Genomic DNA, 18,121 nt, shown 5'->3' on the forward strand with positions numbered 1-18,121 from the left:
AACCATGTTTAACAGATGTTCCAGAGCTTTTTTTCTCCTCCAGAAATGCTTTGTTTTATAAAACACCTATTATCTAAGAACTGTCTTTGGTAAATGCTGCTATTTACGTAAAATCTGATGTTCTTCGAAGGCCCAGTAGTCTCTGGGGTTCTTATGTGAATTGCTCTTCTGAACCTTCCACTAAGGTCACATTAAACTCATAGTAAGAATTTCACACATGCCCATGGTGATGAATTCAGTTCTTGATTAGACAGCCCTCTTGGGGCCATATTTAATGTCAATTGGCAAGATAAGTTTCTCTGTGTTAGACCCCAAATGTGATAGAAACACTTACATGATACTTGGTTTTTTTTAGGTATAAATAAGCCAAGTGTAAATGAGAGTTTTCAGGTGATACAACAAAATGCTGGCATATGAAACTGCAGAAATCCTGTGGGAATTCACTGAAGCACAAAAATAACAAGTAATAAAAAATACTTAAATTTGAGTTCATACTTCCCACTAAGTATTGCACTAAGCACTTTTGCAAGTATGGTCTCATTTAATCCTTTTAAATGCCTCTTGGTTATGTAAATATCTCCATGTTACAGGTGAGGAAACTGTGGTTTCTCAAGGATTTCTTAAGGACCCATAGCCGTTTAAGCCAGAATGTGAAGATAGGTGATTAGGTACTTCAGAACTCATCACTGCTACACTTAGTGTCATTTAGGGCTCGGAGTCTGCTCCATATGGCTGAAAATTGTCAATGGCAGCTGCACTAACTAGTCTTTTTAAGGAGTAAAGGTTGGGGAGGCACATTTTTTAGCAAAATCACAGGCTGGACTTAGAGGCAGCCCACAGTCATTGATGGAAAACTTTTGAGTTTTGGATAGGATCCAAGTTCAACGCTCATATGTGGAAACACTGGAGGTATAAATAAGCCAAGTGTAAATGAGAGTTTTACTTCTTGACCAACCCATCAGAAACCAAATTACAGCTAAGGCCTTGTACCTTTCATAAGGTGAATACTGAAATAGCTGTTCCTTGTAATATTTTGGTCTCTTTCAAGTTGGGAACAGTTAGATAAGAAGACAGGAGAGCCAAATTAAGATGTTCAAGGAGGAGACTGCACATTCAGGATACATATTATTGGGTTTAGAGAATTATGTGATGAGATGTGAATCGTATATCAGTAAATCATTGGAAAGTTTTTTTTTTTTTTTTTTTGGATTGCTTGCCATGTCCATTCTGGGTAGGGAATAATGAACTCAAAAAGAAAGAGCATGGTTCAGGGAATCCAGAGAACTAGGTATGATTTCAGGCTTTGCCTTTAATTATCTTTGGATTATTGGATAAATCACCTCTTATCTATAGAGGCATGGTAGCAAGGATTAAAAGCACAAGTCTAGAGTCGGGGGTCCTCATATGAGCCCTGGTGTCTCCTAGTTATTTGCTATGTGAACTTGGTAAAGTCATTTAATTTCTTTGTGCCTTGAATTCTTGCATATGAAAAGTAGATTAGCAGTATCCACATCTTAGGATTTTTATGAAGTTAACATATGCAGTGTAAAGTGTTTAGAAGGGTATCTAGGATATAGGAAGTGCTATGTGTTAACAATTATTTTATTATTGTTTTTATAATTATTATTATCACTACTACTCTTATTCTTTTTAAGCCTCAGTTTCTTCAACTAGAAAATTAGGGGGTGAAATTCATGATATTTGAGATCATAATTTCAGATTCGTACACATTTATTGAATTTAGCATAAAAGTCTTCTAATGATTTGTGAGGAGTCTTATGAGTACAAAAGTATGAAAATTAATACAAACAGCAAGTGCTGTGTGTTTTTAGGGCAAAAGAATAAACACAAAGCAAACACAAAGTAAAAAGACAAAGCAAAACCCTGTGTTTGGCAATTGAAGGACATGTTATTAAGTGTTTGATTCTCAAGGATGTGGAGGTTTAGATGGAAAGCAGCCTTTGCGTCTTTGCAGAAGTTGTGACATTTGAATAGGGATGATTAGGAAGTTGCATGCTTAAGTAGGTAAGCAAGGCATTTGTTAATCATAAAGACTAATTAGGAAGTATTTGCTATGCCAGTAATGTTCCAAGCACTTTACAAATATTAGTTTATTTAATCCTCAAGAGACTAAATAACTCACCCAACATCATACAGTTGGTGAAGTTGGGATGTAAACCCAGGCAGTTTGGCTTCTGAGTTTGTGCTTTTAGCCCCTTTGCCTTCCTATCTCTGAAAGGCTTGAAGAAAGGTATAAGATTACATGGAATACTTAGAATATGTATTGTGTAATTGGATATGGCCAAACTATAGGGTTTGGGGATAAGATGTATTAAGGGTTGGTAACTGGAGAATTAAAGAAATAGTCTGATCATTATCTTCATAATCTAGATAAGAATGTATTGAGGAATTAAACTAGAATGGTCACCATAGTAATTAAACTAGAATGGTCACCATAGTAATGGTGAGGAAGCCATGTTAGAGAAGATCTTAGCCTCTTTGGGAAAGGGATCCTTTTGAGAATCTATTAAATTGTGGGCCTTCTTTCCAGAAATGTGTGCAACATATGACATTGCTACAGAATTTCAACAGTTTCACAAACCCTTTAATTTATTTGATGCTTTACACAGCTTGGTTTTCCTCCCTTGTAATAATTGTATACCTTCATAAGTCTACAGTTTGTTTTTACTTTGTGTTTGTTTTGTTTTCTATGTTTTCTTTCAGTAGTCATACTTTTTAATATTTTACTTTCCTTTTTTAAAATAAATTTATTTATTTATTTATTTATTTTTGGCTGCGTTGGGTCTTCGTTGCTGCGCGTGGGCTTTCTCTAGTTGCGGCGAGCAGGGGCTACTCTTTGTTGTGCTGTGCGGGCTTCTCATTGCGGTGGCTTCTCTTGTTGTGGAGCACGGACTTAGGGCGCGCGGGCTTCAGTAGTTGTGGCCCTCGGGCTCTAGAGCGCAGGCTCAGTAGTTGTGGCGCACGGGCTTAGTGACTCTGCAGCATGTGGGATCTTCCCGGACCAGGGCTCGAACCCGTGTCCCCTACACTGGCAGGCAGATTCTTAACAACCGGGTCACCAGGGAAACCCTAATATTTCACTTTCTTTAGATACCTGCTCTTTGGTTACTAATTTTTACAAAATTATAATTTTGGCAAGTCCTTGATCAACTTTAATCAACTTTATGTCCTTGCTGTATGAATATATGTAAATAAGTAATTGCAGTGAAATTTCCTTACTTTGTTGCTTGAGTACAAAAGTGTTAGCAGACCTTCTGGCCAGTAGATAGTCTCTACTTATCCGTATCATTCTGTGTTAATTCACAAATAGTTTGTTATTTGAATAACTGTATCTGGGATGGGAACATTATTTGCATTAAAAAAAAAAAAAAAGATCAGTCCTATTTGCAAAATGCAACTGAAATGGCCTCTTGTGGAGAGCCAGATCCAAGATTCTGCCTTTGCTCCTAGGACCCTTTTTTGTCTCTTGAGCATGGAAACCGTTAGGGTAATTAAGAGTCTAGAGGTAAGGGAGTCAGAAGGGGCTGGGTGACTGATTATCATTTTTGTTTATCATTTGGTGTGAGAGTAATAATTGGGTCCCCCTTGACTATGTGGGGAGTAAACATTGCCAATACCTATGGGAAATTGCTCTAGTAAAATTCACATGCTATTTAGGATTTGATATTTAAAAAAAATACAATCTAACTTGACAGTTTGGTAAGCTGAACTGAAGTTTATCTTCCCGAAGTGATGAAAATCAATTCTTTTCTTTCTTTCTCCTTTTCCTTTAATTTCCCCTGAACTTTTACTACACTTGGAGTAAAGTTAAAGTCTCCATTTCAAAAGTATAAATTATTTCTTTGTACAAATGTACAAAAATCATGATGTTATTAACCAGTTAGTTTAGAGGAAGAATGTTATCAGAAAAACAACTTTAGAGGTTTCTGTATTTTCTCAGACTTCAGGCTTATAAAGGAAAGTTGCTTTTAGTTAGTTTGCATTTATGTAATAGATAAAATCTTTATGACATTTTTCTTTCTTCAGTACATAATGTGTGTACCCTATATATCATTTAAAAAATACACCTGATATATAGAGTATTAGCAAATCAAAGACTATTTTGAGTTTCATTATGAATGACTAAACGCACATTTTTGGGAATGAGGACCATTTATATTCCTAAAAATAATTGACAATATGTATAAACCTTCATGTATATCTTCTGATTAGGGAAGGAGACATTTCACTGAAGGTCAACTTATCACATAACTGAGACATATCTCTTTTTAACACTAAATTATTGAAAATTCTGTTTAAAGAAAGTGTATCAAAATTGTATTATACCTTTTCCACTTTGTAACAGTGTATTATCCAGTAATCTGGAATAAGATGCTTATGAAGTGTGGAATGTGTACCATTATGAACACCATGGATATGCCCTGATATCCTCTAGGGCTGTTGTGAAATATGGAACTCTACACAGGAATGCTTAGTTATGCCCCGTCACCATCCTTTTCTATTTAGTAGCCTGAGAATGCCTCCATTCCTTTCCTGTGGAGTAATGGGCACAGATTTTCTGGTGAATGTTCTCACTCCAGCTCAGTTTTTGATTACCTCTGGGTATGTAATTGAACTGTTGTTGGTGAAGATGATGGGAACCAGAGCTCTGAATAAGTGGAGCATTATCGTGGATCAAGGGGTTTAAAGAGCACACACAGAACTCCATTGTTAGAGTAACGTTCGCTCTTACACCATTTGATTTGTATGTGTGTGGATATATCCTTTATCTTACATTTGTATTAATCTGTTAGTTATATATTTAATCATGATTATTTCTTGAGTGGGGATTTAAGGCAAGGAAAGATTTTAAATGATGTGGTAATTAAAAAAAAAATACTATGTTTCTAAATGAGCCTGCCAGTTGTGAATTTGGCACATGTAACTTTAAGAAAAGCATTCACAGTGTTGCCTAAATGATTCACCATCATGCCCGAATGAGTATCTTGAACTTGGGTAGTGAAAAATTTATGGGACTGAAGCTTTTAAGATGTTTTAGGGAACCATAACCCAAAGTCATATATCATGGGAATTATGTTGCTCTGTTTGTCATACTATATGTGCTTAGAATGAGTTAGATAACCTAATTTTTAGCTGTTCTTGACTGCTACATTTTACAATAAATTTTTCATTTGTGTCTACAAGTAAGATTTGAATTCATTCTGACTGGTAGTGATAGTTTGTCAAACAGATACTAAAAAGAGGGGAAAGAAAGTCCTGAGCTACTTCTGGCCCTTAGGAATGCTGAGAAAGTGTTAGTCTATTAAGTCTCAGGTATTTCAAGTTTAACAGTTAAAACAAAGTCTTTTTTTTACTGAAGCATACTTCAGTAAATATATATTAATAGCATTCTTATAAACTAGAAAATGTTCTTTTTAAAGGAAATAATTGAATGTCTTTCTGAAATTCCAGAGGATAGTGCTTTATAAGCTTAAAAGCACCAAAATACTATTGTACTGATATGGTATTGTTTTTATTGTTGTTTGGTTAATTTTACATCACAGACTAACAACAAATTTTATGTATGATCCTGTAATCACAGGTGGGATTAAAACCTTCAGTACTTCAAACTTTTTGTAGTGATTGTTTGCCCTTCCCTTTTCAGTTTTCTCTGTTGCTCACTTTTGACCATGTCTGTATGTTTCATCTTGGGAGTTCTCCTCTAGCTCCCACCCCACCATCTGACAGACTTGGTCTCTTTCCGGTAATGAGCACTTTTAAAGACACATTTACTAAATGCAGTTTTCAGTTTGAGTTATTTTGGCCATTGACTGTTCTTTTTATAATTACATACATACTTTTAGATCTGAACAAAGCCATTTTTTTCTGTTCTCTCTTCTTCAACTACAGATCTTCCTCGACTTATGATAGGGTTATTTCCCAATAAACCCATCCTAAGTCGAAAATATCATAGGTTGAAAATTCATTTAGTACATACCTCTAACCTACCAAATATCATAGGCTAGTCTAGCCTACCTTAAACGTGCTCAGAACACTTACATTAGTCAACGTTGGGCAAAATCATCCAACACAAAGCCTATTTTTATAATAAAGCATTGAATATCTCACATAATTTATTGAATACTGCACTGAAAGTGAAAAACAGAGTGCTTGTAAGTGTATCGTTATTGCTTGGCTAACTGGGAGCTGTGGATCAAAGAGAGTAGTATACTGCGGATCACTAGCCTTGGGAGAGATCAAAATTCAAAGTTAGAAGTACAGTTTCTACTGAATGCATATCTTTGGTTATCATGGTAAAGTTGAAAAATTGAAAAATTGTAAGTTGAACCATTGTAAATTGGGGACCATCTGTACTTCCAGTACCACAGAAATTTTACCCCCTATCTGAGTGAACAAGGAGAAAAAAAAAGTTCATTCATTTTTGCATTCACTCAAAAACATATTGATTGAATATCAAGTGCCAGGGTACTGGACTTGAACCTTTGGTGGCACTCGATTGTTAATCTTTCTACTTATTATTAGAATTATTCTGATGTTTTTTGAATAGTGGTGATTAATTGACTCATTTAAAGAGTGAAATTTGGTGTTGCCTGTCAATTTGCAATTGACATTATAATCCCAGCAACCTGTTTCCTTAGTTCTTTGAGAATTTTCTTTATGCACAAAATATGCGCTGTTTATGAGTGGAAAACCTTTCTTTCTTTTTTTTTTTTTTTTTTTTTTGCAGGAGCACCTCCCATTGGTGGACAACATACTCCTTTTTTTTTTTGAGAGAGAAAGTCTTTTTATTTATTTATTTATTTATGGCTGTGTTGGGTCTTCGTTTCTGTGCGAGGGCTTTCTCTAGTTGCGGCAAGTGGGGGCCACTCTTCATCGCGGTGCGCGGGCCTCTCACTATCGCGGCCTCTCTTGTTGCGGAGCACAGGCTCCAGATGCGCAGGCTCAGTAATTGCGGCTCACGGGCCTAGTTGCTCCGTGGCATGTGGGATCTTCCCAGACCAGGGCTCGAACCCGTGTGCCCTGCATTGGCAGGCAGATTCTCAACCACTGCGCCACCAGGGAAGCCCTGGAAAACCTTTCTAAAGAGTGTTTCTTTATGGAGGAAGGGAATGCAGTCTGTTGAAGCTTTATTATGATATCAGACATTTTCCATTTCATAGGCTGAGAAATGCATATGTGATTTAAAATCAGAATTGACAAGGACATTTTAAGGATAAACGAAACATATGAAAGTGAAGTTTGAGAGGGTACATTTGTGGGTGGTATTCACTAAAGCATTCCAGTTTTTAAATAGATGTGTGAAGATTATGATTCGGGGGGGTACATATTTGAGGTGCTGAGAATTGGGACCTCCTGTATGCTTCTGTATTATTCACAGGAGTGGGTCGTTCTTAGAAATGGCAGACCAGAGAGAGTGGATGAGAGCAGGTCTCTGGTCATCAGAGTGAAGCAACCAGTGTAAGCATTACTAGAACATGGGGAGGCCCAGAGGTCCTGATGCTTCCTGATTGGGCCCACGGGGAGTAGGGAGCACAGAGCGAGGGCAGGGGCAATTAAATGCAAACCTGGGAATTTAGCTCCTGCCCTTTGCTCTCTGGAGGGTGATTCTGAGGCAGAGTATTTCAATCTTTGCTTCACTGTGGCACACAGATATAAGGCTATATGCCAAATTCATTATTTTTTTTAAACAATCACCCTTTATATGCAAAAGTGGTAACATCCTTAAATTGCCACTTAGGATTTACATCATTCAATATCATTTGGGTCATAGATTTGCCATTTCATCAAGATCTTTAAAAGAAGAGAGAGCCTGTTCATTTAAAAAAATTATTCTGACGCCTGTAGGTGTTTTAACTACAGGGAATGGGGACCGAGGGCGAGCACGTGGGCATAGAAAATGTGTGGGCATCTCCAGCTGAATGATGAACTTGAAAGGAAAGAATTGTGTGTGGGCATAGATTGATTTTTTTCATATTAACTTACAAGTTTAGGATTGAAGACTAAGAAGGCACACATGATACTTTGCAGGTTCGCTATTTTAAATACACAGATTTATATTTATTAATGAATTTCTAATCAAATAGTTCATTTCAGGTAAAGGCCTCCCTTATATTTCATGTCTTAGGCCATGGAGTGGAGGATTTCTGAATGATAAAGTGTGTCTTGGGTTAAATAAAGTTTTAGAATCCCTGGATACTCTTCATTCCTAAGGGATGATTATCGTGTTCATAGGGACCTGCTCGCTTGGGAGATAAATTCAGCTTGTCTTAAAGTATCTTGTTTGTTGCTTGATTTTTATCTCTTCCTGTGACATATGTCTCCAGAGAAGAAGAAAATGTTAAAGGCAAAAAATAAATAAGTAAAAAGCCCTCTATGTAAATGTATCCAAGTGAGTGGAATTTTATGCATTACTGTAAATTTACTATTCCAGAGATTACTATAAATACCATTTGCTGAAAATACTGCTGTAATCATTTTATCTAGTTCCAAGATCCAGTATAGCTGGAGTACATACTGCTGTAAATGTTATGGCTGTCTTTATTTAAAACTGAACAAAACAGAACAAAACACACGATAGAGTAGACCCTTATTAAACAACACATCTTCAATTACATATTAAGACATTTTAAAATATATAATTTAATTTACATATCTAAGTTAAAACATTTAATATTTAATTTAAATTCTTGGTTTAATCTAAACATTCGATATCATGTATCAAAACCAGTAAATGTAATTTTGCTTTTATCTTGTACATGTATCAAATAATTTGTGATTGGCCTGACCCACATGTTAGTCACAGGACTTGTGCATAGAACTTTTTAATTTTCACTGAAAAATCAGATTTTATTTAAGCCTCACAGTAATTCTGAAATATTTTGAAACTTAAGACTTTTGTTAAATAATCTTTCATGTTGAGTCATTATTACATAATTCATTATGTAAGCCACTTGCAGTTTTTCTGGTAATTAAATGAACTAACCAAAATATCAAAACTTCAAAGGCGTTTTGTGATAGAACAACCCAAGACCTCATGTGGAGAGAGTTGTGGGCTATGTCCTTGAATCGTTAGACTCAAGACTGAGGGTAGCGGCCAGAAAATAAGAAAAGCTGTACATGGAAAGGATAGGGGGTAGCTGTACATCAAGAAACATACTTACATGAAAATTATTTTGAAACGCAGACAATAAAAAGAAGCTCTGATTGTACTGTTAAGATACTCATTTTCACTAATTAATTATTAATCCTTTGTTGTTGGAACAATATTTATTTTCATTAATTTGTGTCTGATCTTAAAGAATTGCTTTAGCACATTTCAGATTTAGGTTCAAAAATTACTGTGTATAATATATGTTCTGTAAGTCATAGGAAAAAAAATTGCTTATTTTAATAAATGTTTCGAGTACCATAGTACTCTTTTATTAACACTTTGGGGATGTTACATAAAATACCACTGTGCTATATTTGCACGTAAACATTCGGGAAAACCAAATGGGGTATTCAGTTTGCTAGTGAAATGATCAGTACACATACTGTGTCTAATAATTGAATACATTTTAAAGCTCAGAATGTGTGTGGTTGTATTCAGAGAGGTTGGGTGAAGAGGTCTCTGCTAAGGATGAATGAAGTCATGATAGCAGTAGGGGGAAAAAAGAAAAAAAAAACACCAGTAAATTAATGAATTAAAGTTATATTTGTAGACCTACTGTGAAGAATTTTTTTAGCTTAAGTGGGACCGGATGTTTCTGTTTACAAGATTAATGTTTCTGTTTACAAAATTAATATTCAACTGCACTTGAGATGGGCAAGCATATTTTAATTTGACAGGCATTAATATCTATAATGAAAGCCAGAGGCTTTCAAACAAACAAGTGATGAGTATCCACAGGCGTAGCATAAGTAGGACCCTAATAAATACCTTTCTACAGTTTCTCTTAGAGGCTAGCTGTGGTTAATTTTTTTTTTTCCTCTTTTTTTTTTTTTTTAAACATCTTTATTGAAGTATAATTGCTTTACAATGGTGTGTTAGTTTCTGCTTTATAACAAAGTGAATCAGTTATACATATACATATGTTCCCATATCTCTTCCCTCTTGCATCTCCCTCCCTCCCACCCTCCCTATCCCACCCCTCTAGGTGGTCACAAAGCACCGAGCTGATCTCCCTGTGCTATGCGGCTGCTTCCCACTAGCTATCTATTTTACATTTGGTAGTGTATATATGTCCATGACACTCTCTCACCCTGTCACATCTCACCTCTCCCCCTCCCCATATCCTCAAGTCCATTCTCTAGTAGGTCTGTGTCTTTATTCCCGTCTTGCCACTAGGTTCTTCATGACCTTTTTTTTTTTCCTTAGATTCCATATATATGTGTTAGCATACTGTATTTCTTTTTCTCTTTCTGACTTACTTCACTCTGTATGACAGACTCTAACTCCATCCATTTTTTTTTATGTGGTTAATTTTTAAGCTATCTTTCCCACACAACATGTTTTGTATATCTTTGCATATAGACATTCTGTGCATGGATAAACATGTATCCCCATACTGATAGAATTTTTTTAACCCAGAAGAATATAAGTCAAACCTAATTTTTCTACATTAGAACCCAAAGAAAATTTAGTGAAAAGTCACTAGTATTTCCTTTTATGTACCCCATCACTCTGTTCAGAAGTAGGATCAGATTCCACATATTTTAATTACTGATGATGGGGGTACTTATGTATATTGTAGCTGGAATATTGTACCTTACAATTAGCATATTCTATTTTCATTACTTACCTTCAAGACAGAGCCTCATCTTTCAGAGTCATCTAAAAAATTAGATATTTATTATATACTTTAGACAAAAGAAATGGGTGACTGCATCTAAGAGTTTCTAGGAACCCAGGCATAACTTTAAGGTAGATAAAGACACTTTTTTTTCTTACTGCTTATATTGTCTGTCATTTTCTTTAAATTTTGCCCTTAGGTTTTGCAGTTTAACAGTTTCCCAACTATCCCAAGCAAAAACTCATAATTATACCACATGGTAAGTTCTTCAGAGTCTGGCTCTGCTTGTTTTTGTTTTCTTTCGCTCACTTCTCCCCGGCCCTTGTCACTGCCTAGCATGGAATACAACACATAGTAGGTGCTTAAAGGTGCTTGACGACCGATCAATTGATTGATTGATGTGGTTTGATTAGAATAATAGTTTGTGACATATACAGATGTCCTGAAGGAAATCGATGGAGTGCCAATCTGTGGAGGCCAGGCCAGAATGTGTTTTGTGTCTGACACGTGGTATCCTTAAGCTATTCTCTTAACATGTGTTGACATAAGTATCTTAGCCCTGTGCAGACAGTAGCCAAATGAAATATGGGACAAGTGTTGTTCCTGGACGCATTCTGATTACAGAGAGGGATGAAACAAACGTGTCTGGACTTGCAAAGACATTGCACCTGCTGTGGATGATTGACATTGTGGAGCATATTTGGGGGGGGAAATTAAACTGCCTGGTGTTTTGTACGTCTTTACTTAACAATATAGATAGGTCAGTGAATCTCAGTCTGGACTTCACATTAGTATACTTTGGATTTCTTTAAAAAACCTGCCACTGCCCTAGCCCTACCCTAGACAAGTTAAATCAGAATCTCTAGAGGTTGGGCCTGGGCATCATTCATTTTAAAAAGCAATTCCAACGTGCAACCGGTTTTGAAATAGTTTGAGGTTTTATAGGAACCAAAGCTGAAAGAGAAGAAAGATTAAGGAATATAATTTCCACTCACCCTATTCTTGTTTACTTGTTGAGAAAGATACATCACAGTTCAATAATAATGTAGTATAAGCCATTTATGCAATTTTAAATATTCTAGTCGTGGAGTTAAAAAGAGGAAAGAGGAATAGTTTGAATTAATTTTAATAGTACATTTTATTTAGCCCAATATATCTTATTATTAAAACATGTAATCAATATAAGAATGTTAATGAGACATTTTACAATCTTTTTTTCCCCCTTGTATCAAGTGTTCTAAGTCCAGGGAATCCTGTAGCTTTGCAGCACGGCTTGGTTTGGACTGGCCACTTTCCAAGTGCTCGGCCGCCCTCATGTGTGGCCAGTCAACCTCATATTGGACAGATCTGGAGGGTAAAGTGCTAGAAGAGAGACAGGAGACCTGAATGTAGTGTTGGTTTTGTCACCGACTAATCCTGTGACCTTGGACAATTCACTTATCCTCTCTCTTGACTTCAGTTCCTTTTTGTTTACTATGAGGGGGTCAGCAGTCAGTCTAAATTGGGAGTTTTATAATTTTACTCCAAAGAGCCCCAGGATTTTGTGAGCACACCTTAACTGCCATCATACGGAAGAAGAGAAACAAACAATCTGCTTTAGGCTCTTTTTTCCTTTGGATATACTTGCATTTCTGGGTGTCATTTTGTTTGAGGAAAGAAACAAAAAAATTTTTTTAAACCAAACCAACATTTGAAAAATCACTTGGTTGAATGTTTTCTGAAGTCTGTGGTCTCTCTTGTCAGCATTTATTCCAGGAAGAGGTCAGGCAGCAGGTATCCTGCTTTTCCTTCCAGTGAAGGTATCACCATGACAGTGACTCTTGAATATTTCCTATCAAGTAGTAGGAATTCCTTCAATAGTGGCTACAGTGGCTCCTGAGTTGAGAAATAGAAAGCTCAGATACCGAGGTCTACCCCAGAGTGATACAGTTCACTTACGGCTACTGAGGCAGCTCGTGGTTGTCTAAAACCGACCTCTAGCCCAGATCTCAGGGGACCCCTGACTCTGAGGTGTGGTCCCCATAGTCAGCCAGAACCCAGGGCTAGGAATACCTTGGCTGCAAGGCTTTTCTGACTTGGGATGTATTTCTCTACTGGTGAATGCCTGATTGACAATAACGTCAATAATTGTTATACAGGTGCCAATATTGGATGCCCATGGCTTTGGTTCCTAGACTTTCAACCTTCCTCCCTATCAGATAGATGAACTCTCTGGTAGCATCAACAAATAGAAAAGAAACAATATCATTTCCAGCCTGTTCTTTGGAAATCAGTCTTTGCCAGATTTCCACAGCCAATGACATGGGAATACAATTCTAGTCCAGTGTGTTGTTTGCCTTTAAAGACTTCTTTGGTGGTTTGTGGCAGGAGTCAGTCAAGGACTTACATGTCCCAGATTTTAGCTACTTTGCTGTTTTATTTGACAACAATAGCAAAAAAGACACTGAGTGGGAATTGTGAAGTAGAGAAAGCTGAGAAGGTTTCTATCTATTTTTAGGATGCTTCTAAGAAGTCTTCTATAATACCGTCTTCTTTACTTAACAGGCAATTATGAGAAAATTGTTTTAGAAAGAATCAGCCCTAATATCAGCAGTTATTTCAGAATTTTTATTAGCATGCACAAGCTTAATTCTTCCAATCTTGGCCTGCTCATGTATAAATGGAAGCAACTTGTCATCCTCAAAGCAAAAGAGGGAAGGGGAAATCCCATTTTGCTATAGCAAGTGTAGCCACTTATACAATGAGTTAATGAAAGAAATGTTTTCTAAGCACGTTGGACTCTTTGGTCCAAGTAGTTTTTGCTCAATGTTTGGCACAGGTCTGCATGTAGGACTCTAGGTGAACAGAGAAAGCAAATAAGTGTGACCTTTGTAAGGCTGGTGTTTTCTTTATGAAGCCAAAAAAGTGTACAAATACAAATATTAGCCCATGCTTAGTTTTGTCCCAGAAAACTTCTCTCTGGCTGACCGCATCTCTGCGTTTGCTGTTTGGCATCGTTGCTGCCCATCTTGGTTCCCTGCAGGCCTTGCCATCTGTTTAACTGGTAAAGGGGCCCATCTTATCAGTGTCCCTGTCATCCACTTGGAAATAGAGCCCTTCGATTGGCCTTTCTCCTCTTTTTTCTTGCTCCGGTTTATTTGGAACCAGCCCCAATATCTCAATGCCAGGTGGCTTTACCTTAGCCAGTTACCTTAGGATTAGCAATTACTGGAAGGTAAGAGATCTGCAGCAAATGGTGGGAGCATCTGTTATTGCAGTGATCTTGGCCTTGGAGAGAGTCTAGGGACTTGGAGAAAGTCTAATTCATGAAGGTGATGCCCTCCCTGGGGTGCTCTCCTTTTGCCTCTCATCTTCTTAAATGCTTCAGCTCTTTCAGGTTTAACCCTTTGATCTGTCTGAAATTTAACAAGGCCAGCTAGTGTGTGTGTGGCAGAGACCCACTGCCTGACAATAAATCAGCCTCCTTCCCTTCTGTGTTCCTATGATTCTTGCCTGACAGTTTTGCAGAGTCACTTAAACCTTGACAGTTGTCCTAGTCACACTTTAGGAACTCACTTGAAAAAAAAAAAAAAATCAGCTCATGGCCTTACCCCAAGTGTCCTTTTGAAGTTTCCCCCTTTCCACCCCCATCCTATCTCTGGGGAATTTTGAGGAGTTGCCAGGTAAGATATTTTCTACTTTCAAACCAAACATAAAGACCCAGGTAAAGAAATGTGGCCATCTAAATGTTTCCATGTTTTATTAACAAGCGTGTATATTAGTCAGGCAAGAAAAAGGGAGGAGGGCAAAGAAACAGCATGAACAAAACAGAGCCCAAGTGCCAGAAGTCTAATGACTTCGTTGCCTCTTTTTTCTCCTCCTTGTTTAATTCTTGAACTTTCTTTTTCTTTTATTTTACACTATGCTTTGGTGTTAATGCATTTTGTCTCTTATTTTACCTCTTGCTTTTGTATTACATATCTGTTCTACTATAAGCCACTCCAAATAATTTTTGAAAATAAAAGTGTGGTCTTTATAAGAAATACCGCTCGGGATTCATTAGAATTTCAATTCTAGAAAGTGATTTACTCATCACTTTTTAATTATTAAGCACTGTCTTAAATACTTTCTCGGAAGTAGTGTGGTGTAGCTATTAACACAAGTATTCCGGCATCAGAGTGCCAGGGTTGACACTCAGCGGGTCTACATATAAATCACTAGGTGATTATCTTGGGCAAGGTGCTTAATATTTTTGAGTCTCAAGTTTCTCTCCCACAGTAATGTTATAGGGACTAAATAAGTTTATATATAAACACTTGTACTTATGCCTTCATCACCTTACAGCTTTATTGTTGTGTCTGACTTTATTACCCAAACAATGCCTGGCATAAAATAAACACTCTATAAATGATAGCTACGACTACTATTTACTTTAGTTATTATAACAATCCTCAGATAGATATAATCCCCACTTTCCAGGTGAGGTAACTGAAGCCAAAGGAGGTTATTTAGCTTGCCCAATGTCATATAGCTGGTGAGTGCTCAGAGCTAAGGTTTGCACCCAGCTTCATCTGAGCATGAAAGCCTCACACATGTCCATTGAGTCTGCACTGCCACTTCATTTTGGAGGCATAGTTAAATAGATATGCTTGGATTGTTAGGAAAATCAAGCTTGCATCCATCAGTACATGTTCATTTCCTGAGTTTTAAGTAGTTGTCATTTCTCTTGGATAACAAGTCTGTGCTATTAGATTGCACAAAATTTCTTGGCATAGGTCTACCATAAATCTTGCTTCTTTGAGAGACACTTTCAGGAGGTAGGAGGGCTAGGTTTAATCTGTAACATCAGGTGTTTTACCTAAGAGAGGTGCTTCATATGGAGTTGTTCTTATGCATATGACATAATGCACATGGCAGATGAAAGTTACATGAAACAGTGTTTGTGCTTCTTCCAGACATTTCTAATAGATCTGAGTTATCCAGTAAATGAACCCTCATGTAAAACGGAGAAATAATGAGTTTCCCTCACTGAAGGGGCTGATTGGCCATTTATCAGAAATTTAACCTTTATAATACCATCTCTGACCTTGGACCTTTGGACGTCCTGGCACATTGTAGGAGTTTAGTGAATATCCTCTGGCTGAATGAGTGAATGAATGTATTTAGAGATGTGAAGAATGACAGGAGCTACAAGAGACCTTCTCACTGTTAAGAAGGCATGGGGGCGCGGGTGGAAGAGAGAATGGTTGGCTCTAAGTCTGAGCAACAAACGGAATTTGTCATTATATCATACTCCTAAATACCTGTGTCTCCTGATGTCATGCTGTCCTCTCACTGTTCAAGAGATTCCCTGATTTTCTGTTCAATATTCAGTGCGTTTTCGCCCTCAGATTCCTGCTCTCTCCTTATACTGTGAGTCAATTGGTCAGTTTACTCAGAGCCGTAACTCCCATTGAAGGGCAAATCTGGTCTGAAAGGGCTTTTCCCCTTCCTCTAACCCCAGTAGAGGAGCCTGCTTTTTAGTGAAGAAATGTCTTCACCCGACTCAAAATTAGAAGGATGGATGTATAGGAACTCTTTGCTTTTGCTGAATTGATTATTGCCTAACAGAAACAAATCTCTCTTCTTTTTTGTTATTCACTCAGTCAGGATCTTCTAGATGCATGAGATCGGTACTGGATGAATAAGAAATGTAAATTTCCTTTCAGCAGTCACATCACGTCTAGAATCGTAGGAAGAAGGCAGTCTTTAATTCTTGATAGCCCTTGATCATATTTTAATGGGGGGACTTTTTAAATACTCCAGTAGGTGGTCAGTGATAGGGATAAATATTTGGCAGTTATTATTGAATCTTGAATCTTTGGTTGTTGAGTTTTGGCTAATGTAACAATTTGACTTCTTCGCTTTCAGCTGTCCCATTTCCTCCAAGTCACCGGCTTACGGCAAAAGAAGTGTTTGATAACGATGGGAAACCTCGTGTGGATATCTTAAAGGCACATCTCATGAAGGAAGGCAGGCTGGAAGAGAGCGTTGCATTGAGAATAATCACAGAGGGGGCTTCAATTCTTCGACAGGAAAAAAATTTGCTGGATATTGATGCACCAGTCACAGGTAAGTCCTGAGGATGGAGACTGTTCACTTGGACCCACACTTTGTTGTTTTTAATATCAAATCAAAAGTCTTAGATACCAATGAGTCTTCAAACACTTACACTTAAGTGTAAGTTACACTTCAAACACTTAAGAGTAAGTCTTCATCTTACTCTTTTCCTGCCAAATCTGTACATTAGGAACAAAAGATTTAATACATATGTAACAGTATTTTTATTTTCACGTATTGAATATCTGTGTGATGTGATACCCTAAAAAGTGGTGTGCAACTTAGAGATGATGAAGATATTCTGAAGTAATACCTTAACTAAGAAGTGATATTTTGTCAGTAGAACACTGTCACAAAGAACACAAGCTATTCATTGGGAAAGATCAGACAGAGCATAGGAAGACTTCCAAAGTAGTTAAGTGACTAAGTTAATGCAGTGGCTCTCAGAGTGTCATCCCAGACTGGCATCACCATCATCATTGCCTGGAAACCTGCTGAGCTGTACCTTCTCAGCTCCCACCCCAGAACTACTGAATCAGTTCTCTGGGGTGAAGCCCAACTATCTGTTTTATCAAGTCCCCTAGGTGACCGTGACAAACATTAAAGTTTGAGAACCATTGAACTTCAGGAAGAAGACAAAATTTCTCTCCTTCCTATAGCATTTTATGCCTAGAAAATATGTCTTTACTTTTTGAGAGTTTTTGTTCTGTTACTTCTTAAGGGCAGATACATATTTTGGGTAAGTGGAACTTCGCTTAGACCATAAAAATTAAATCTTGTCAAAAAGTTTTGTGTGGTATAGAGGGTCAAATAGTAGAGGCTTTTCATCTACACTTTGTGAAATTTGCTAAACTTGCACGTTTTTATTTCTAGAGAAGCTAAAAAAAACATGTATTTTCTCCTTAATTATTATCACTCTGGCAAAGGGAAGAAGTTTGACATAGAATATTATCCTTTTCAAAATAAAGAGGACATTTAAAATATTTCAATATACTACTGATTGCTTCTTTCTTCCAAACCTTCATGTACTTATAATATTATTGGCCTTCTAATATATTTTTGAAGGTGACTGGTAAGAGCAAGATAAGCGCTCTTGAATATCAGACTAGACCTTCCTTGATCAAAATGCCTCTAATGATTCCTATTCCAGAGAAATTGACATTTACATTTTGTTTTGGGTTGGCAATGCTGTTTTTCTTATTTGTAATTCAGAAAAATAATGAATGTGTTTGGGGCCAGGCAGCAGGAGA

The 18,121-nt window shown here is 37.1% G+C and overlaps 1 protein-coding gene across 1 annotated transcript in view; it reads left to right on the plus strand.

Moving 5' to 3' along the window:
- Nucleotides 1-18,121, plus strand: part of PPP3CA (protein phosphatase 3 catalytic subunit alpha) — a 302,583-nt gene that overhangs the window by 132,407 nt on the left and 152,055 nt on the right. The window contains exon 2 of the mRNA XM_061192594.1: nucleotides 16,683-16,883. Coding sequence (XP_061048577.1) covers nucleotides 16,683-16,883 — 201 coding nt within the window. The remainder of the gene's footprint in view (nucleotides 1-16,682; nucleotides 16,884-18,121) is intronic.

Source organism: Eubalaena glacialis, chromosome 5 (genome assembly GCF_028564815.1).
Source record: "Eubalaena glacialis isolate mEubGla1 chromosome 5, mEubGla1.1.hap2.+ XY, whole genome shotgun sequence".
NCBI lineage: Eukaryota > Metazoa > Chordata > Mammalia > Artiodactyla > Balaenidae > Eubalaena > Eubalaena glacialis.